We start from the raw sequence: 22,367 nt of genomic DNA, 5'->3' as shown, positions 1-22,367 counted from the left end.
AAACAAACAAGTTTACAAGAAAAAAAAAATCAAAAAGTGGGCAAAGGATATGAACAGATGCTTCTCAAAAGAAGACATTTAGGCCGGGCGCGGTGGCTCAAGCCTGTAATCCCAGCACTTTGGGAGGCTGAGGCGGGTGGATCACGAGGTCAGGAGATCGAGACCATCCTGGCTAACATGGTGAAACCCCATCTCTACTAAAAATACAAAAAACTAGCCGGGCGTGGTGGCGGGCGCCTGTAGTCCCAGCTACTCCGAGGCTGAGGCAGGAGAATGGCGTGAACCCGGGAGGCGGAGCTTGCAGTGAGCAGAGATCGCGCCACTGCACTTCAGCCTGGGCGACACAGGGAGACTCCGTCTCAAAAAAAAAAAAAAAAAAAAAAAAGACGACATTTACATGGCCAACAAACACATGAAAAAAAGCTCAACATCACTGATCATTAGAGAAATACAAATGAAAATCATAATGAGATACCATCTCATGCCAGTCAGAATGGCAATTATTAAAGTCACAAAACAATAAATGCTGGTAAGGCTGTGGAGAAACAGGAGCACTTTTACACTGTTGGTGGGAATGTAAATTAGTTCAACCATTGTGAAAGACAGTGTGGCGATTCCTCAAGGATATTAGAACCAAAAATACCATTTGACCCAGCAATCCCATTTCTGGGTATGTACCTAAAGGAATATAAATCATTCTACTATAAAGACACCTGCACATGTATGTTTACTGCAGCACTATTTACAATAGCAAAGGTATGTAACCAACACAAACACCCATCAATGATAGACTGCTTAAAGAAAATGTACATATACACCATGGAATACTATGCAGCCATAAAAGGGAATGAGACCATGTCCTTTGCAGGGACATAGATGAAGCTGGAAGCCATCATACTCAGCAAACTAACACAGGAACCAGAAAACCAAACACTGCATGTTCTCACTCATAAGTGGGAGTTGAACAATGAGAACACATGAACCCAGGGAGGGGAACAACACACATTAGGGCCAGTTGGGGGCTGGGGAGCGAGGGGAGAGAGAGCATTAGGACCTTTCTACGCAGGACTGAAAACCGAGATGATGGGTTGACAGGTGCAGCAAACCACCACAGCACATGCAACAAACCTGCACATCCTGCACTTGTATTCCAGAACTTAAAGCAAAATAAGAAAAAAAAAAGAAAATTACATTGACATGAAAATCTGAAAAAAAAGAAGACAAGGATTTCAGGACAGTTAAGATAGCTATGCTTAAAAATACGCTCATAATTAATGAATAGAAAATCTTAGCAGAGAATAGAAATGATAAAAAACCAAGTGGAAAATACAATTCTTAAATTTGAGAAATAAACAAACCTCAATGGGTTAGTAGCAGATCAGAGATGACATAAAAATAGTGAACTTGAGGACAGATCATTAGAAATTACCCAACCTGAAAAAAAGGAAGAAGAAATATTAGAAAATAATGAACAGAGTCATAGTGACCTATCAGATAATATCAAAAGATTCAACAAATGGATAATTAGAGTTGTAGAAATGAGGAGTAAAAGAATGCAGCAGAAAACAACTGTTTGAAAAAATAATGTCTAGATGAGAACTTTCACTTTTGGACAAGACAGAGTAACAGGAAACAGACTTACTCTCCCACCTGAAACAACTTAAAAAAAAAAAGATAAAATAGATGAAACAACAGTTTCCAAGATATCGAACATCAGGCAAAGAAGAACATGGCCCCCGAGAAATAAAAAACAAACAGCCCAGCTGTCTGCCTGAATAGGAGTAGGGATGGGAGTCTGGAGAGGCCAGAGCAGTTGGAGTTTATAGGTTAAAGTACTAGAGGGAGAAGAGCTACAAGAATGGAGCTCTGGAGATCTGCAAAGAGTCAAGTCCGCAGAGGTCGCCTTGAGTCTTCAGCTGATGGTAAACACTATATGCCTGTGAGAAAAATACCCAAAGGAACAACGGGCAAAGAAACACCTGCAAGAATTAAGGAATCAATCCCTAGAGGTCACACAGTCCCAGGAGTATTCGTTCCCTTTAGCATCAGCCAGAGGAAAAAAAAAAATCCCATAGTTTGAAGTGCATAGAGTAGAGTATTTGGAGAGGTTTTGTATCAGTACTGAAACAAAATTGGCCCTACGGTAGATACTGCTGTGGTCCTGTCTAGCAAAACTTCGGAGGCAAGACCTGAAGGAATCCTGCTGTGTCCAAGTAACTTAACTGAATCCGAAGGGAAAAATGAAGAATATTTATGGGAAATTTGTGCACTTGTACTTAAAAAAAAAAAAAGAATATTTATGGCAAACCAAAAATATCTAGCACTCAACATGGTTAAAATTCACAGTCTTGCATTCAATCAAAAATCACCAGGCATACAAAGAAATAGGAAAATTTAACCAATAATCACCAGGTATACAAAGAAATAGGAAAATTTAACCAATAATAATAAGGAAAATTAACCAAAACTGTCCCCAAAATCACAAAGACACTATAATTATTAAACCAGGACATTAAAATCATTATTATTCCTGTAGTTCATAAGTTAAGGAAGCTAGAGGAAAAGTAGACATGTTGAGACAGAAGAAAATGTTTGAAAAAGAAGTAAGGGCCAGACATGATGGCTCACACCTGTAATCCCAGTGCTTTGGGAGGCCAAGGTAGGAGGATCACTTAAGGCTAGGAGTTCAAGACCAGACTGGGCTATATAGCGAGATCCTGTCTCAACAACAACAGCAACAAACAAACAAAAGACAGCAACAAAAGGATCCAGATAAAACTTCTATGGATGAAAATTATAATACTTGAGATGAAAAATATGCTAGGTAGGTTTATTAGCAGATTAGACATTACAGAAAGTTAGTGAACTTAAAAGCATAGCAACAGAAGCTTTCTAAAATGAAATGCACAGGGGAAAAAACTGAAGAAAATAACCAGAATATAAGTGAGCTACGGGACTTCAAGCAGGTTATGGTACATACAGTTGTATTTCCCAAAAGATGGAGGGAATAGAAAAAATATTTTAAGAAATAGGCCAGGCACGGTGGCTCACGCCTGTAACTCCATCACTTTGGGAGGCCAAGGCAGGTGGATCACTTGAGGTCAGGAGTTCAAGACCAGCCTGGCCAACATGGTGAAACCTCGTCTCTTCTAAAAATACAAAAATTAGCCGGGCATGGTGGTGCACATCTGTAATCCTAGCTACTCGGGAGGCTTAGGCACAAGAATCGCTTGAACCCAGGAGGCGGAGGTTGGAGTGAGCTGAGATCACGCCACTGCACTCCAACCTGGGTGACAGAGTAAGACTCGCTTGAAAAAAAAAAAGAAAGAAAGAATGGCTGAAAAATGTCCAGATTTATCAGAAACTATAAACCCATAGATACAAGAAGTTCAACAAACTCTGAGCAGTGGAGAAATTGTAACTTTCATACATTGCTATGAAAATTTAAAACGGTATCACTGCTGTGGGAAACAGTACAGCAGTTCCTCAAAAAGTTAAACATAGAGTTACCATATGACCCAACAATTCCACTCCTAGGTTACATACCCAAGAGAACTGCAATCATATGTTACCTAAAAAGTTATACACAAATGTCCATAGCAGCATTATTCATAACAGCAAAAAACAGAAACAACCCAAATGTCCATTCACTGATGAAGGGATACACAAAATGTGATACTCAGACAATGGAATATTTGGCCATCAAAAGGAATAAAGTACTGCTTATGCTATGACATGGAGGAACTTTGAAAACATTATACTAAGTGAAAGCAGTTACTAAGGACCACATGATTCCATTTGTAAACAAATGCATGATTCCATTGGTATAAAATGTCCAGAGTAGACCAATCTGTTTAGACAGGAAGTAGATCAGTGTTGCCAGCAGCCAGAGAGGGAGGGGAATGGGGAGTGACTGCTAAAAGGTGTGAGGTTTCTTTTTGGGGGTGATTAAATGTTCTGGAATTAGATAGTGGTGACAGTTGCACATATTGGGGAATATACTAAAAAACACTGAAAATAAAAATTCTGAATTTTTAAAAAATAAAAAACACTGAATTGTACACTTTAGTGAATCTTGGCCAGGCACGTGGCTTACGCCTGTATTCCCAGCACTTGGGGAGGCCGAGGCAGGCAGATCACCAAGTCAGGAGATAGAGACCATCCTGGCTAACACAGTGAAACCCCCTCTCTACCTTTTTTTTGTAAAAATACAAAAACAAAAATTAGCTGGACTTGGTGGTGGGCTCCTGTCATCCCAGCTACTTGGGAGGCTGAGGCGGGAGAATGGCGTGAACCCGGGAAGCGGAGCTTGCAGTGAGCCGAGATCACACCACTGCACTCCAGTCTAGGCGACAGAGCAAGACTCCGTCTCAAAAAAAAAAAAAAAAAAAGTAGTGAATCTTATGGCATATAAACTATATCTCGATAAGAAGAGTCCGACAATAAGAATACAAACCACCCAACCTAAAATTGCCAATTTTAAAGTGGGCGAAAGATTTGAACAAACACTTCACCTAAGAAGAAGACAGATAAATGGCAAGTAAGACTTGAAAAGATGCTCATCATTAGTCATTAAGGAAATGCAAATTAAAACCACAATGTCACTATACATCTTTTTAAAATGTCTTGGGTTTAAAAGGCCATACAATAAATAAGTAAATAAAACTATTGCAAATGTTGGCTAGATTACGAAACAACTGGAACTCTCACGCACTACTAGTGGTTACGCAAAATAATTCAATGACTTTGGAAACTAGTTTGGCAGCTTCATAAAAAGTTAAAATTCATTTACCATATGACCCAGTCATTCCACAACTAAATATCTACCCAAGAGAAATGAAAGCATATATCCATCAAAGACACACACATGAATGTTCATAACAGCTTTATTTGTAATAGCCCCAAACTGGAAACAACCCAAATGTCCATAAACAGGATGAACAAATTGGGATATATCCATATAAGGGAATAGCATTCAACCAAAAAAGGAATGAAATATTGATACATACAACATGGGTGAGAGGCAAAATAATTATGATGAGTGAAAGAAACCAAACAAAAGGAAAAGAAATATATACTGGAAGATTCCATTTGTATACAATGTTTTAAACGCAAACTAAACTACAGTGACAGAAAGCAAAGCAGGCTGGGCACGGTCACTTTGGGAGGCCGCGGAAGGCAGATCACTTGAGGTCAGGAGTTTGAGACCAGCCTGGCTAACATGGTGAAACCCCATCTCTACTAAAAATCCAAAAAAATCAGCCAGGTGTGGTGGCAGGCCTGTAATCCTAGCTACTCGGGAGGCTGAGGTAGGAGGATCGTTTGCACCTGGGAGGTGGAGGTTGCACTGAGCCGAGATCACGCCAGTGTATTCCTGGCTGAGTGACAGAGCAAAAGAAAGAAAAGAAAAGGAAAAAGAAAAGGAAAGAGAGAAGAAGAATGAAAGAGAGAAAGAGAAAGAGAAAAAGAAAGAAAGAAAAGCAGTGGTGGAGAGATGTGAGAGAGGGAGGAATTACAACAGAATAGTCAGGAAGCTTTGGGAGTACTGAATATGTTCACCATTTTGATTGTGGTGATGTTTTCGTGTGTATACATGTCAAAACTTACCAAGTTTGTATACTTTATTTGAGACAGGGTCTTATTCTGTCACATAGGCGGGGATGCAGTGGCACAATCACAGCTGACTGCAGCCTCAAACTCCTGGGGTCAAGCGCTCCTCCTGCCTCAGCCTCTCAAGCAGCTGGGACTATAAGTGTATGCTACCACACCTGGCTATTATTGTTTGTTCGTTTGTGGAGACAGGGTCTCAGTATATTGCTTTGCCTGGTCCAGGGCTCCTGGGCTCAAGCGATCCTCCCACTCCAGCCTCTCAACATGCTGGGATTACAGGCATGAGCCACAGTACCAGACAGCACACTTTAAATATATGTAGTTTACTGTATATCAATTATATCTTACTAAAGCTGTTTAGAAAAAAGAAACTACAATCTAAAAACAATATAACTCGCTGGTCGCAAGGGCTCACAGCTATAATCCCAGAACACCAAGGTAGGTGGGTTGCTTGAGCTCAGGAGTTGGAGATCAGTCTAGGCAACACAGTGAGATCCCATCTCTACAGGAAATATAAAAATTAGCCAGACATGGTGGCGTGCGACTATAATTCCAGCTACTAGGAAGTGGAAGGATGGCTTGATTCCAGGAGGCGGGGATTGCAGTGAGTCATGATCGTGCCACTGCACTCCAGCTTAGGCAACATAGCAAGACCCTACCTCAAATATAAATAAATAAATACATACATACATCATATCAAAATTTGGGTGATGCAGTTAAGGCAGTACCTCAAGAGAAACTTACAGCTATGCTACATTTAAAAAGGTATATAATCAATGACCTATGATTCCACCTTAACATATTAGGAAAAAAACAGCAAAGTGAATATACAAAGTTAGTAAAGTGAAGGGAATAATAAACAGAATGAAATAAAGACAAACAATAGAAAAAACAATATATTTAGCACAAGCCACTTCCCACTGCAACGACCCAAGTAAAAAAATCTCCAAATCCCACACTATTTGTTATATACCTCCATAAAACATAGGGGCTTGGGCTCCAACCATTCTTTTGAGCTCTCGAGCTTGGGAAGTGCGCCAGTTACCAGATCATCACTGTCTACATTTTTCATTGTGGTCACAAATAAATAGTGCCCCTAGAAAAACTAAAAATCATCTTATTTAGTATTGAAAATTTCACAGTCATCTGATTTTCTCTTCTGTTTAATACCACCTGTGTCCTTGCACACACGCAAAATGGATTTTGAACATGAACCATCCAGTTTCCCTAACAAAAGGCCTTCACTACAGACTCCAGATGACGGCTTCAGAGCCAGCTTCCTTTGTAAGCAGGCAACATGCTCTTTGAAAGAAACCCCCGTCCCTTGGAATGAATTCCCACGTCCCCCTCCAAGGTGGCCCATTCCAGCCAGTGTGGCAGCTTCAGCCTGGCCTCTTGGAGTCCCATTTGCAGCACTTTTCTGACTTTGGTGGCCTCGAGTGGGGAGAACTGCAACTTTCCGGCCACAGAAACACAGGCTGAGCTACTCAGAGAACGCAGGGAGGGGCTTTTGGTCATACTGTGCAAGTCTTCGAGCTCTGCGCGGCCCGAAGTCCTCCTCGAGGCCCGGGTGCGACGGAGATGTCGTCAGCGTCCGCACCCGCTCTCGCCCACCGCGCCCACTCCCGGCCCTTCCTCCCACCCGCTAGGCCGGCCGCCTGCGGCCTCCACGCCAGACCCCGGGCTGGGGGCCTCCCGCGCAGGCGCGTTGTGCGCGGGGACCGCCCGGCCTGGCAGGGAGATCGCCGGCCGCAGCAGGCACCTCTCTGCCCTCCCAAGGCCAGCAGGCCCGCGGCCGCCCTGCTCCACACTCCGGCCCGGCCCGACGGCCCCGGGGTCGTCCGGCTGCGGCTGGAAGGGAGCCCGCCCGCGTGTGCGCAACGCGCGAATGTTGGCGCCCACTGTCTCCCGGACGCAGCGCCGCTCAGACCCTTCGCCCCCTCCGCCGCGGATTCCACAGCGAGTCCGCGCGGGCGGTGCCAGGGCGGCGGAGGGCGGCTCCAGGCCCAAAGGGGATTGGGCGGCGGCTCTAGCTGGCGGGTCTTGGTTTGCGGAAGGGGCTGGAGTCCCTGCTTCTGGGTGACCGGCGCGAGGCCCGGCCAATCCCTCCGCCGCCACCCACCCGCAACCGCGTCGGTTGACGGGCGGGTCCTTGGTCGCCATTCCCTTGCGGAGCACCAGAGAGCGGGGTGGCGTCCGCTCCCTCAAGTCCTCGGTGCTGGGGAATTCACCGCTCACCACACCCTGCCCCGCCTACGGTCCTGCTCGGGGACCAAACCACTGGAAGGCAGTGGCGGGAAAGGGGCTCCTGTGCCGGAGGTCCTGATGAGGGGGGTCCAAGGCTTGGGGACTTATGTGGGAAATGTGGGTTTAAGTGCCTTCAAGGTGTTTTTAGTCCGTTGGGATGTTGATCAGCGTTCATAATGGGCGCTGATGCAGGTCACCGGGAAGGGAATGTGTGGGTTTATGGCCACGCATTATCTCTTTTAGTCGTGTTTAACTTAGCGCAGTAGCTCTCCATCCTGGGTTTTGTTTTTTTGTTTGTTTTTATTTTTTATTTTACAGGGTTTTTCTCAGTGTACAATGTTTGTTTTTAAATCCCAGATGATCCTGATGTAAACCATTGACATAGCCAGAAAATCATGAGGCTGTGATTTTCCAAACTCAGCTTCGTAACGTACTCTGTGTGAGCTGTGATTTTTCTCTGATTCTGTTTTCCTCTTTGGGTATTGGTGGGCCCTGAATGATGGGCCACCATTTTCACTCTGTATCTTTTCAAAGTACACTTGCTGATCTTAGAACTGTCTGAAGTGTCCTAAGGACATTTGTATTCACATGCCTTTTAAAAGCTAGCCAGAGTCAATGGCTTCAACTGCACTTTCCCTTTCAGAGTAGAGGGAACATGAGCCATTTGCAGAACTTATTGTTAGACACCCTCTTGGGAACCAAGCATGTGGACAGTGCAGCCCTCATCAAAATCCAGGAGCGGAGCCTGTGTGTAGCATCACCAGGTTTTAATGTAAGAAAAAAACAAGTTTGGACGTAAGACTTGGTTTACTTGTTATTTCTATTCTTCCAAACATGAAGCAGACATGACTTTTTTTTTTTTTTTTTTTGAGATGGAATTTCACTCTTATTGCTTAGTCTGGAATGCAGTGGCGCGATCTCAGCTCACTGCAACCTCCACCTCTCAAGCGATTCTTGTGCCTCAGCCTCCCGAGTAGCTGGGATTACAGGAGTGCACCACTAGGCCCGGCTAATTTTTGTATTTTTAGTAAAGATGGTGTTTTACCATGTTGGTCAGGCTGGTCTCGAACTCCTGACCTCAGGTGATCCACCTGCCTTGGCCTCCTAAAGTGCTGGGATTACAGGCATGAGCCACCATACCCAGCCCAGACATGACTTTTAAATGAACTTTTTCTGTAAGGAGCTACATAAATATTTTAGGTTTCTTTTTTTTTTTTTTTTTTTTGAGACGGAGTCTCGCTCTGTCACCCAGGCTGGAGTGCAGTGGCCGATCTCAGCTCACTGCAAGCTCCGCCTCCCAGGTTTACGCCATTCTCCTGCCTCAGCCTCCCGAGTAGCTGGGACTACAGGCGCCCGCCACCTCGCCCGGCTAGTTTTTTGTATTTTTTAGTAGAGACGGGGTTTCACCGTGTTAGCCAGGATGGTCTCGATCTCCTGACCTCGTGATCCGCCCGTCTCGGCCTCCCAAAGTGCTGGGATTACAGGCTTGAGCCACCGCGCCCGGCCATATTTTAGGTTTCTAGGCTTAGTCTTTTTACTGTTGATATAAAGGAATACCTGAAGCTGGGTAATTTATAAAGAAAAGAGGTTTATTTGGCTCACAGGTCTACTGCCTGGAAGATTGGTCATCTGTGAAAGCCTCAGTCTGCTTCCACTCATGGCAGAGGTGAAGGGGAGCCAGCATGTGCAGAGATCACAGTGGGGGAGAGGAAGCAAGAGAGAGCAAGTGGAGAGGTGCCAGGCTGTTTCTAACAGCCAGCTCTCCTGGAACAAATACAGTGAAAACTCACTGACAGCTTCCCCCACCTCGCAGGGAAGGCATCAGTCTATTCATGAGTGATCTGCCCCCATGATCCAAATACCTTCCATTAGGCCCCACCCAAAATGTTGGGGATCAGATTTCAACATGAGATTCAAACTTCAGCACAGGGCCATAGAGTCTCTGTCACAACCACTCAACTCTGCAATTGTAAAGGAAAAACAGCCATACATAAAAGAATGAATGTGACTGTGTTCCCATAAAATTTTATATTTATGGATACTGAAGTTCAAATTTCATACAATTTGTGTCACGAAGTGTTATTCTTTTGATTTTTTTTTTCCCAACCGTTTAAAAACATGAAAACCATTCTTAGCTTGCAGGCCATAAAAAACAGACAGTGGGCTAAATTTGGCTGGCCACCAGCCATAGTTGGCTGACTCCTGTTCTAACTATGTAACCTCTCCAGGTAATGCCCAGTGATGTCCGGACACTGGTGAATGGATTTGCCAAGAACCCTTTGCAAACCCGAAGAGAAGGATTGTATTTCAAGGAAAAGGATTACAGATGTGTCCGGGCAGATGAATATTCTCTTTATGCCAAAAATGTGAGTGCTCAAGATTTGAAGAGAGCTGAGTAAAAGAAAAGAATTTGCCTCCAAGTTTCCTTGCCCTGCCTGATCCTCTCTGTAAAACAGATTAAATCCATTAATGTCTTGAGCCACTGTCTTGAGATAGCAGTCTAGTGCCAGGAAGACATATGTGAAAGAAAGTCCTATCAAGAGCCTGGTTTTGAGAAACGTTCATTCCGGAATCTATTAACTGAGCCTTGCCTGAACTTTTTCCAATACAGCCCAGCCTTCATACTCTACATCCTCCTTTAAAAAAAAAGATAATCATTTCTGCGCTTAAAACATCTCTCAGTGGCCAGGCACGGTGGCTCACGCCTGTAATCCCAGCACTTTGGGAGGCTGAGGTGGGTGGATCACCTGAGGTCAGGAGTTCAAGACCAGCCTAGCTAACATGGTGAAACCCTGTTTCTACTAAAAATAAAATTAGCCAGGTATGGTGGTGCGCACTTGTAATCCCAGCTACTTAGGAGGCCAAGGCAGGAGAACTGCTTGAACCCAGAAGGTAGAGGTTGCAGTGAGACGAGATCATGCCATTGCACTCCAGCTTGGACAACAAGAGCGAAACTCCATCTCAAAAAAAAAAAAAAAAATTCAGCTCTATGTTGCTTATAAGGAATGAAGGAGATGAAAATCATTCACTGGATGCCCTATATTATGGGTTAGGCATGCTGCTTCATCCACATTATAAACTAAATAATCTATAATCTCATTTTACAGATGAGGACACTGAGGCTTAACAAGGTTAAACAACCCTTACTCATGCAGCAGAAAATGGAGGCACTAGAATTCAAGCCCAGGGCTGTCCAATTCCAAAATGTACGACCTTTCCATTACATCAGTTTTGTTTTTTGTTTGTTTGTTTTTGTTTTTGTTTTTTGAGATGAATTTCACTTTTATTGCCCAGGGTGGAGTGCAATAGCATGGTCTCGGCTCACTGCAACCTCCACCTCCTGGGTTCAAGAGATTCTCCTGCCTCAGCTTCCCGAGTAGCTGGGATGACAGGCGCCTGCCACCACACCTGGCTAATTTTTGTATTTTTAGTAGAGACAGGGTTTCACCATGTTGGCCAGGCTGGTCTCAAACTTCTGACCTCAGGTGATCTTCCCGCCTTGGCCCTCCAAAGTGCTGGGATTACAGGCAGGAGCCACCGCACCCGGCCTATATCAGTTGTTCTAATTGGGATAGAGTATATGATAATCAATTGCAGAACTTTTTCAAAATCCATCTGCCATTATTATAACAGTCTGAAACTTTTTGAGGAAAGGCAACAAAATTGGTGGAAAAGAGTGGACAGTCCAAAAGCAGACATATAAATATATGGAATATGGAAATCAGGAAATGGTGAAAAATGTAGCTGGAGCATGACCACTGGTCCTGTTATTAGAACCAAGAGCAGAATATTCTCTTTTATTCTTTATCCAGGAGAACACTGGTGTGGTTGTCGTGAAGACCCATCTGTATCTTCTGGTGGCAACTTACACTGAGGGCATGTATCCTAGTGTCTGTGTGGAAGCCACAGAGAGCCTGGGTAAGTTAGCCTCCTAGTTCCTGTCTTTATTCCTGTGTTAGTTGGGTCTTCTGACTACAAGTAACAGAGATCCAACTCAAACCAGCTAGGGCAGAAAGGAGGAATTTATTGGAAGGATACTGAGGTTATTTACATAGCCACTGGAAGGACAGGGTGCAGCTGAGCCATGGGGAAGGTAGATTCAAGGACTGGAACACTGCTAGGATTCTGTCTTGACTTCTAAATGAGTCAGCTTTGTTCTGTCTCATAGCAAACCATTTCCTTTCCTGGCTGATATCATGGCCAAGCCTCCCATAATACCCCTTAGGACCCTGATTTGGCAAGTTTCAGGTCATATGGTTTACCCCTGTATTGGTCAGCTATGTAGGTGGAGCAGGATAGGGGAGGAGGGAGGGATACAGCAGGGTAAAAAGACAGAGATGTGGCTGCTGGGAGTCGACCCTATGTAAAGAGACATTTTACAGGAAAAGGAATTAACTGTGAGTCAGGCAGCCACTTTGTTGGTGTATAGTGTATTCCCCCTCTGTGTCTATACATTTTTGAATAAAGATCTCATAGAGAACTAGCTTGGGTATTATATTGGTGAGAGTTGAGCTTAATAAATGGTAAATTGTGTTTGTATTTAGATTTTTTTAATCTAAATTTAAATTTAAAAAAGTTTACTGGAGTTGTGTGAACACTCCTTTGAAATAGAAGCCTCTAGTAACAAAAGCTGCCATTCATTCATTCTTTCAACAAATATTCAGAGGTGTTTACCATGTGCCCTGCACTATCCTAGATAAATTAGGGAAGCAGAGCTGGTTAAGATATAGCCTCTGCCTTCCATGCCTCTGTACATGCTGTCCTATCTGCCTAAAATATTTTCCAGTTTCCTTCCTGTCCCTCACATCTATTAGGCAAATTCCTAATCATCGTTAAAGACCCAAGTCAGATCTTGGGCTTCTATCCACTTGTGTATGTATTTTATGCATACCTTAATGATTATCCCCATTACAGTTCTTTGTTTTTCTAGATTGTGAACCTCTGGAAGGCAAGAATCTTGTCTTAATCATTCTCCTTCTCCATTACCTAACACGGTATCTAATGTTGGGTAGGCAATTAGTACATGTTTGATGAACAAATAAATAAATTACTTTGGCCTAGCAGAGTCAGGGAAGGCTCCAGAGAGCTGAATCTTAAAGGGCCAGTTGAGAAATTAAGTACCATCACAGAAACTATATACCTACATACAGACATGCCTCATTTTATCGCATTTTGCACTATTGGACCCTTCAGATATGCCTCATTTTATCACATTTTGCATTATTGGACCTTTCCTGAACAGATGTCAGGATTTGAAGGAGGCTCCATTTCAGAATTGTAGGGCAGGAGCAGACAGCAGAACAGAGACAGAGAGAGCCAGGTTAATTATCTAATTAAAATAACCAAAATATCAGATTAGAAAGATGGGCAATTTGGCTCTCAGGAAGCCAGGCTCTTAACCTGTCAGCTAGGGCTCAGGGCTGATTCCCCAGAGGAGACCAGAGAAATTGCCTGACTACTGTAATGTAGATTATGTGGCTGGCACTAAAGGTTAGTATTCTTGCATACGGCCACAAAAACTCCACAGACTCCAAAGAATGTGCCCTGGTTAGAAGTGCACTGCTGGCATCATGCTATTAATATCCCATTGCTCTGGGAAGGGACAGCTATCTTGGAAATGGTTGAATGATCAGGAGGGATGGACAAGGCTGATATCCACTCAGGAGCCAGTTGTCTTAAGACTGTCTTTTATTTCCTTCACTCCTTTTTTAAAAAATTGTATTTTTCTCTATCTAAAAAATTATACATGAACACTGTAGAAAATTTGGGAAGTAAAGAATTACAGGCCAAATGGGGTGGCTCACACCTATAATCTCAGCACTTTGGGAGGCTAAGGCAGGCAGATCACTTGAGGTCAGGAGTTCAAGACCAGCCTGGCCAACATGGCAAAACCCTGTCTTTACTAAAAATACAAAAATTAGCCAGGTGTGGTGGTGGGCACCTGTAATTCCAGGCGCTCGGGAGGCTGAGGCAGGAGAATCACCTGAACCCAGGAGGTGGACGTTGCAGTGAGCCAAAATAGCATCATTGCACTCCAGCCTGGACGTCACAGTGAGACCATGTCTCAAAAAAAAAAAGAATTATGACCATTTAAAAATTGTATTATGAAGGATTCTAGGAGCATGACTATTAATTAAAGAAAACCTTTAAACAATAATTAGGAAAAGGATGCTATGGGACTTCTGTCACACAAATCAGGTTTGTGCAGTGGCTCACTCCTATAATCCCACCACATTGGGAGGCCAAGGTGGTGGATCACTTGAGGACAGGAGTTTGAGACCAGCCTGGAAAACGGTGAAACCCCATTTCTACCAAAAATACATAAATTAGACCGGGTGTGGTGGTGGGTGCTTGTAATCCCAGCTACTCGGGATGCTGAAACAGGAGAATCGCTTGAACTGAGAGGCAAAAGTTGCGGTGAGCCGAGATCACGCCACTGCACTCCAGCCTGGGTGACAGAGCGAGACTCTGTCTCAAAAAAAAAGAAAAAATGCAGGATTGTTTTTAAAATAAATATATTAGAGAGTCACATTTATAACAGTGGTAAAATGTTAGCATCTTTAATTCTAGGTCCTCAGTTGTTTTTTGTTTATTTTGTGTTTCTTTTTCTTTTTCTTTTGAGACATAGTTTCACTCTATCGCCCAGGCTAGAGTGCAGTGGTGTGACCTCGGCTCACTGCAACTTCTGCCTCACAGGTTCAAGTGATTCTTCTGCCTCAGCCTCCTGAGTAGCTGGGACTACAGGCGCCCGCCACCTCGTTGGCTTATTTTTGTATTTTTAGTAGAGATGGGATCTCACTATGTTGGCCAGGCTGGTCTCGAACTCCTGACTTCAAGCGATCTGCCTGCCTCAGCCTCCCAAAGTGCTGGGCTTATAGGCATGAGCCACTGCACCCAGCCAGGTCCTCAGTTTAAAAAAAGAATCTTAAGCATGTATTGTGACTTACTCTGCAAGACTCTGTCTCAAAAATAATGAAGTGCTACCTGGCATGGTGGAGTGCACCTGTAGCCCCCGCTACTGAAGAGGCTGAGGCAGGAGGATTGATTGAGCCCAGGAGTTTGAGTCCAGTGTGGGCAACATAGTGAGACCTCATCATTAAAAAGTAAGTACATCAAGTACTGTAATCAGGTTTTTTGTTTTGTTTTGTTTTGTTTTGTTTTTGAGACAGAGTCTCGCTCTGTCACTCAGACTGGAGTGCAGTGGTGGGATTTCGGCTCAATGCAACCTCTGCCTCCCGGGTTCAAACAATTCTCCTGCCTCAGCCTCCCAAGTAGCTGGGACTACAGGTATGTGCCACCATGCCCAGCTAATTTTTTGTATTTTTAGTAGAGATGGGGTTTCTAGGACTGCAGGTGTGTGCCACCATGCCCGGCTAATTTTTTGTATTTTTAGTAGAGACGGGGTTTCACCATGTTAGCCAAGATGGTCTCGATCTCCTGACCTCGTGATCTGCCCACCTCGGCCTCCCAAAGTGCTGGGATTACAGATGTGAACCACTACACCCAGCTGTAATCAGTTTTAAGTCTAGGTCATAGAATAATATAGCAGAGGAGGGCAGCAGTTTCTTTTATTCTCTTGAGCCCTCTCTCATTCTATTCCCTTTGCCCAGTCATATGCATTATTCATCCTTTTTTTTTTTTTTTTTTTTTTGCATGGGAACCCAATTCATACTCCAGTACAGCTCAGATACCTCTACTATGGCACTTACTACCATGAAATAGAATTGATGTTTGTATGTGCCTATATCCCCTACTAGACAATGAACTCCATGAGAGCAGGAACTGTGTTTCAACTATCCAGTCACCCTTATATCTCCGGTACCTAGCACAGTGCCTAGCACATGGCAGTCACCTGGTTATGTTTGTGGAATAATAAATGGATGAATGAATCATTTGTAGTGATAATTTGCAGCTCATAAATAATAACCATGCTGTGTTTGCTTTCAGGAGACTACCTAAGAAAAAAAGGAAGTTAAGTCATCAGAGGCCCATGAAAGACACTTTTATTGTTTTAGAAGAAAATTGGAGAGCCTAAAGAAAAAATATTTTATGGTTGAAAAAACACTAGATAGAAGCCATTAAAAAAGAAGAATGAATTAAGGGAGTGATTTTTATTACTTCAAGAGATACTCTTCTTTCATTGAAATTACTTGATCAACTGTTTTTTTTTTTAATAAGTGTTGGTCATTGGCATGGAATGTGAGAGCACTGATCATTTCACAGAGTGTATCTATGGGGAGTCTCCTTTCCATGAGGCTCTTGTACTCCTACACACCTTGCTAAGTATGCCAAGAATGCAAGGCTCTCACCACTCTTTATCCAGGACATTTCTCAGGGTTAGGTTGCAGCAAGCAACCTTGAAACATGAAGGGATGTCTCCCATCAGGACAAAGAGCAAGCTTGCTTACTGTTTGCTATAAAAGCAGTGGAGTCCCTGAGCTCAGTGTTCCCCTCCTGTAATACAACTCCCTGCATGTGTGACATCTGTCTGGCTCACATCACCCCTGTGAGACTTGGGAGAAGGGATTGCAAAGGCCATTCAGCAATGGACACTAGTCAAGGTATTCAATGGACATTTCACGCTCCCATTTGCAGGTATCTGCTATCATTTTGAACATTGGAAAGGCCTTCTCAAAAATCAACTCAAAAAAATTTCTGACTCTAACCCTAACTCTCACTGCACACCTTAGTAAGGCAGTATGGTCACTAAATGCACCCTTCCCCAGAAAGAGTTCATCTCCTCTTGGTCTCCTAGGTGATAATCTGGACCATAAGGGTGGAGAGCTATAGAATCTATTTTGAAAATTCAAGATTCTACACTGACTATTGCTAAACATGATGCATCTTTTTTTCCCTAACAGCATCCTCAGGCCAGCCTGATCAGTATACCCTTCAGATGTCCCTGGGGAGAGAACACCTTCGACTACTTGCCAAAAGACAGCCTAGGGGATTCAAATTTAATTCTGGTTCAGTTAGACTGGACTAACATGGTCCTATATCATGACAATAATGACTACTTAGTTTAGTACACTGTTCTGTAGATCCCTCTACAGGGTTCTACACAGGCCAAGATAGGATATAATGGTTCTCTTAATTTTGCAAAAACGCCCCTGTCCCTCTTACATCTGACCCTTCCAGACAAGATACCTGGATGCAAGTAGGGCACGACTGGAGAAAAGTGTAGACATGGCTACTGGATGGGACATACCAACTGCATGGCCACAGAGACCCTAGCACCTGGAGAGGGAACACATTCGATCTCAGGAGATGGTGGAACAGGGGAGCCCTTTCATGTTCTTTTTGTCCCCCAGATTCAGCACCTCCTTGTGGCAAACCCTAACTTACTAGCCTTTGTAAATCAAGTAAAATCAAATCTTAGGCCCTTTATAGTTCCTGACATGATCAGGCAGTGAGGTACAAAATTCAAAATTCCAAAGACATGCCATCCAGGGCAGGATGTCTTTTGCTGGTATTTACAACATTATCTCATTTTCAGGTCTGTATAGTAGTCTTTCACAGAGCTTACTTCCAACATCATTCCTTTTCTGAGCTTGGATGCCAAGAACCACAGAATTTTTTTTTTTTTTTTTTTTTTGTAGTCAACCTTGCCACTAGTTCATTCATCCATTTATTAAGTCAGTAGTTTGATTCTTTTGGGGGTTTTTGTTGTTGCTGTTGTCTGAGACAGTTTTGCTCTTGTCACCCAGGCTGGAGTGCAATGGTGTGATCTCGGCTCACTGCAACCTCCACCTCCAGGGTACAAATGAATCTCCTGCCTCAGACTCCCAAGTGGCTGGGATTACAGGCACCCACTACTACACCTGGCTAATTTTTGTATTTTTAGTAGAGATGGTGTTTTGCCATGTTGGTCAGGCTGACCTTGAACTCCTGACCTCAGGTGATCCACCTGCCTCAGCCTCCCAAAGTGGTGGGATTACAGGCGTGAGCCACTGCACCCCGCCTGTTTCTGGTTTTTATTTTTGTTTTGAAATAGGGTCTCCATAACTCAGGCTGGAGCGCAGCGGTGTGATCAGTTAACTACAGCCTCAACCTCCTAAGCTCAAGCGATGCTTCCACTTCATCCTCCCAAGTAGCTGGGACTACAGGCACATGCCACCATGTGCAGCTAATTTTTAAATTTTTTGTAAAGATGGGGTCTCACCATGTTGCACAGGCTGGTCTGGAACTCCTGAGCTGAAGCAATCCTTCCGCCTTGGCCTCCCAAAGTGCTGAGATTACAAGAGTGTGACAGTGCATCTGGCCTTTGATTCTTTTTGAACAAGAGGTAACAGTAAAGTTTAAATTAACTTATTTAGCACTCTTTGTAATAAGAATGTTAAATAAGTGTATTTAGATGTATTGTTTACCGTTGTATCTCCACTACCTAGCACATAGTCGGCTTTGTGATACAACAGTAAATAATACACCTACCCTAAGACAGGCTCACAGTTTAGTGGGGAAGGCAAGTTGTAAATGAGTCACATGACCACACGATAAATGCTGGAGCAGGTATAAAACAACTACAGAGCACAGAACCTGGAGTGACTAATTGTGTCTTCGGGAACCTGAAACTAGCATTTGAAGTGCATTTGGAAGAAAAGTGAGTATGGAAGAGAGTAAGGAGCATTCCAGGCTGAAGGAGCACCACACGCCAAGGCACAGAGTGATGAAAAGGCCTGTTGTGTGGAAAGAATGGTGAGAGGTTCCATGTGGCTGGAAAGCAGTGTGTGGGAGACAGTGATGGATGAAAATGGAAAGATGGATAGAGCCAAAATAGAAAAGACTACTCTCCTTGGAGTCACTCAGAAGACATCAAGCAGTGCTGTGGGGTAGACAGTACTTTTAGAAAACTACTAAATTTGGATTACAAAAGTAATATATACTCACTTTTATAACTTGGGAAAATAAATTAGTCATAATTTCACATTAAGTGAAAATTTCTAGACCAGGCACGGTGGCTCATGCCCGTAATCCCAGCACTTTGGGAGGCTGAGGCGGGCGGATCAGCTGAGGTTGGGAGTTTGAGACCAGCCTGGCCAACGTGGCTAAACCCCATCTCTACTAAAAAATACAAAAATGAGCTGGGCGTCATAGTGGGCACCTGTAATCCTAGCTACTCAGGAGGCTGAGGCACAAGAATCACTTGAACCCGGGAGGCGGAGGTTGCAGCGAGCGAAGATCGCACCACGGCACTCCATCCTGGGCAACAAGAGTGAAACTCCACCTCAAAAATAAAATAAAGCTTCTGGTGATGGTTTTGAGATTTTCTTCAGATCTTTTCTGATGCACGTAATATATACATCTTAACCTTACCTAGATCCTTAATGTATAGAGTTGACATTCCACTATGTTCATTTAGCATGATGCTATGAGACCTTGAATGTCTTTAAATTGCTTCAAAAACATTTTAAATCACTGCATATCATATAATTTCAACATAATATTGTTCTTTGTTAGATATTTAGATTATTTCTAGTTTTTCCACTTCATAAATAATATTACAGTTTATAACTTTTACATAATTCTTTGTATCTCTGATTGTTTCCTTAGGTCTGGAAGTAGAATTTCAGGGTCAGAATTTGAGCAACTTTATGGCTCTCTGGAATTTTTGTTTTGTCTCTTACAAGGAAGGACTTTTACACCATAGCTTGTAACATGCAGTTAAGGGGCTTTTTTGGCGGGTGGGAGTTGTATGTAATTCAGCTCTAATTTACCAGTCCCCTCTGCTAGTGGAGTGGGTCTTAGTGTCCCAGTGGGTGAGAATGAGAGGAAATACTGCAGACATTTGAACTAGCTGAGTCAGAGACTGGAGAAGCAGGTTATTCCAGATAGTGCTAAATCATGGTGATGTTGGACAGTCACACCTCTGCAGTCCAGAGATGTATGATATAAAGATACGAGGTTTGCACGACAAGCCAGGAAGCATTTGAGGACTTCTAGCCACAACTCCAAAAGAAGCCAGGGGTGCCAAGGCCCAGAGCTAAACAAAGACTGAGCTATCAATACTGTAGGCTAAAGTTAAGCTGTGTCATCAGAACAGAATGGACAGGAGCAGAGACATGCAAAGAATGGCTCTCACGCCTGCAAGACTTGAACATGTGAACATATTGACGTGTGTAGAAGGAATGTGTAACCACACCAAAAAAAGTGGAAGTGGGGCCAGGTGCAGTGGCTCATGCCTATAATCACAGCACTTGGGAGACGAAAGCAGGAGGATTGCCTGAACCCAGGAGTTCGAAATCAGTCTGGGCAACATAGCAAGATCTTGTCTCTACAAAAATGCAAAAATAGCTGGGCATGGTGGTACACACCTGTAGTCCCAACTACTCAGGAGGCTGAGGCAGAAGGGTTGCTTGAGCCCAAGAGTTTGAGGTTACACTGAGCTATGATCATGCCACTGTAATCTAGCTTGGGTGACACAGCGAGACTCTGTCTCAAAAAAAAAAAGATCAGCCAGGAAGCTCACATAAGAGTCACTGGAGTAAGTGTTGGTTGGGTCTATTCAAAGTAGGAGGGTCTTTGAGCAAACAATTTAAGTACCCTGGTACTTTCCAACAATAATTCTTTGACCAAGTGTCCCACGATTCAATTTGACACTAGCTAACTGGAGTTATTGCAGACCCCACAGGTTAAGGAGCTCAGTTCCCACAAGCCTATTCCCACTACGGATGCCAAACACAAGTCCCAGGTCCCCAGACTACCTGCACTACCCACACTTCTGTCTGACCTGGCTATGGATTTGCTGGGGAGTCCCATGATTCATGGTAATTTGCTGGAATGACTACAGAACTCATGAAAGGGCTATACTGCACTTATGATGGCAGTTTTCTTAAAAGGATGCAAGTCAGGAATAGCCAAATGGAGATGTATGGGGCGGAGGCACAGAACTTCCATACCTCTCCAGACACATGCCCCACCCAGTACGTGGATGTGTTCACCAGTCCAGAAGCTCTCCAAAACTTGTTGTTTCAGGGTTTTTATATGGGCTTCCGTTATGTAGGCATAATTGATTGAATCATCGGTTATATGACTGAACTCAATCCCCACTCACTTTTCCTTCCCAGAAGTCAGGGGATGAGGCTAAAAGTTCCAACCCTCTAATCACAGGGTTGGTTCTTCTGGTGATCAGCCCCTGCCCTGAAGCTATCTAGTACCTACCCCGCATCCCAGAAATGAGTCATCTCATTAGCATGAGTAAAAAAGACACTCAGATCCCTTAGTAAATTTCAAGAGTTTTAGGAGCTCTCTGCCAGGGACCAGGAACCAGGAACAAAGACCAAATATATTTTTGCTACACCACATCTCGTCTCAATGGCAAGACTGACACATCTTGATATCTTTGCCAGATTATTAAGCATTCAATTCATCTCTTTTTACTTTTTTAACTTCTGTTTTAGGTTCAGGGGTACATGTACAGGTTTGTTACACAGGTAAACTGTTGTGTCACAAGGGTTTGGTATACAGATAATTTCATCACCTGGGCAATATGCATAGTGACTGATACGTGTTTTTTCTGATCCCCTCCCTCCTCCCACCCTCCAATCTCAAGTAGGCCCCAGTGTCTGTTGTTTCCCTCCTAGTATCCACGTGTTCTCCTTGTTTAGCTCCCACTTACAAGTGAGAACAGGTGGTATTTGGTTTTCTGTCCCTGTGTTAGTTTGCTAAGGATAATGCCTCCACCTCTATCCATGTTGGTGCAAAGGACATAATCTCATTATTTTTATGGCTCCATAGTATTCCTTGATGTATATATACCACATTTTCTTTATCCTGTCTACCATTGATGGGCATTTAGGTTGATTATATGTCTTTACTATTATGAATAGGCTACAGTGAATATATGCATGCATGTGTCTTTATGGTGGACTGATTTATATTCTTTTGGGTATATACCCGGTAATGGGATTGCTGGGTCAAATGGTAATTCTGTTTTAAGTTCAGTGAGGAATTGCCACACTTATTTCTACAATGGCTGAACTAATTTACACTCCCACTAGCACTGTATAAGCATTCCTTTTTCTCCACAACCTCACCAACATTTATTATTTTTTGACTTTTTAGTAATAGCCATTCTGAATGGTGTGAGATGGTGTCTTGTAGTTTTGATTTGCATTTCTCTAATGGTTAGTGATGTTTAGCATTTTTCATATGCTTTTTCACTGCATATATGTCTTCTTTTGAAAAGTGTGTATTCATGTCCTTTGCCCACTTTTTGATGGGGTTGTTTTTACTTTTAAATTTGTTTAAGTTCCTTATAGATTGTGGATATTAGACCTTTGTCAGATGTATAGTTTGCATATATTTTCTCTCAGTAGGTTGTCTGTTTACTCTGTTGATAGTTTATTTTGCTGTGCAGAAGCTCTTTAATTTGGTTACATCCCATTTGTCAATTTTTGTTTTGTTGCAATTGCTTTTGGTGTCTTCATTATGAAATCTTTACCAAGTCCTATGTCCAGAATGGCATTTCCTAGGTTATCTTCCAGGGTTTTTATAGTTTGAGTTTTTACACA

At 43.2% G+C, this 22,367-nt stretch overlaps 2 protein-coding genes across 4 annotated transcripts in view; one reads left to right on the top strand and one right to left on the bottom strand.

The window, feature by feature from the left end:
- FAM228B (family with sequence similarity 228 member B) overlaps positions 1–7,275 on the bottom strand; it is a 52,089-nt gene extending 44,814 nt beyond the window's left edge. Inside the window, 1 exon segment of the mRNA XM_033176425.1 lies at positions 7,131–7,275. The gene's annotated coding sequence lies outside the window, so the exon portion shown is untranslated.
- PFN4 (profilin family member 4) lies at positions 6,777–16,336 on the top strand. 3 transcript variants are annotated; one of them, XM_033176424.1, is made up of 6 exons: positions 7,811–7,929; positions 8,215–8,296; positions 8,501–8,629; positions 10,086–10,223; positions 11,670–11,775; positions 15,805–16,336. In XM_033176424.1, the coding sequence occupies exons 3-6, from the start codon at positions 8,513–8,515 to the stop codon at positions 15,831–15,833; spliced, it is 390 nt and encodes a 129-aa protein (XP_033032315.1). In that variant the 5' UTR covers positions 7,811–7,929; positions 8,215–8,296; positions 8,501–8,512; the 3' UTR covers positions 15,834–16,336. The 3 variants fall into 3 exon arrangements, with proteins under 3 accessions (XP_033032313.1, XP_033032314.1, XP_033032315.1); XM_033176422.1 differs by lacking the exon at positions 8,215–8,296 and having other exon boundaries at positions 6,777–7,929; XM_033176423.1 differs by lacking the exons at positions 8,215–8,296; positions 8,501–8,629 and having other exon boundaries at positions 6,777–7,929.
- The last annotated feature ends 6,031 nt before the right edge of the window (positions 16,337–22,367 follow it).

This window comes from Trachypithecus francoisi, unplaced genomic scaffold (assembly GCF_009764315.1).
Source record: "Trachypithecus francoisi isolate TF-2019V2 unplaced genomic scaffold, Tfra_2.0 Lachesis_group17, whole genome shotgun sequence".
NCBI classification, from domain to species: Eukaryota; Metazoa; Chordata; class Mammalia; order Primates; family Cercopithecidae; genus Trachypithecus; species Trachypithecus francoisi.
The sequence above is the reverse complement of the archived record's forward strand: the minus strand, read 5'-3'. Positions and strand labels throughout refer to the sequence as shown.

What these genes read in the sequence shown, in the direction of transcription:
- PFN4 (XM_033176422.1), top strand. Translation starts at nt 7,192, where the DNA reads ATGTCGTCAGCGTCCGCACCCGCTCTCGCCCACCGCGCCCACTCCCGG. An exon ending in AAGGGGCTCCTGTGCCGGAG is followed by an intron (nt 7,930 to 8,500) that starts GTCCTGATGAGG and finishes TTTCCCTTTCAG; the next exon opens with AGTAGAGGGAACATGAGCCA. An exon ending in ATTCTCTTTATGCCAAAAAT is followed by an intron (nt 10,224 to 11,669) that starts GTGAGTGCTCAA and finishes TTCTTTATCCAG; the next exon opens with GAGAACACTGGTGTGGTTGT.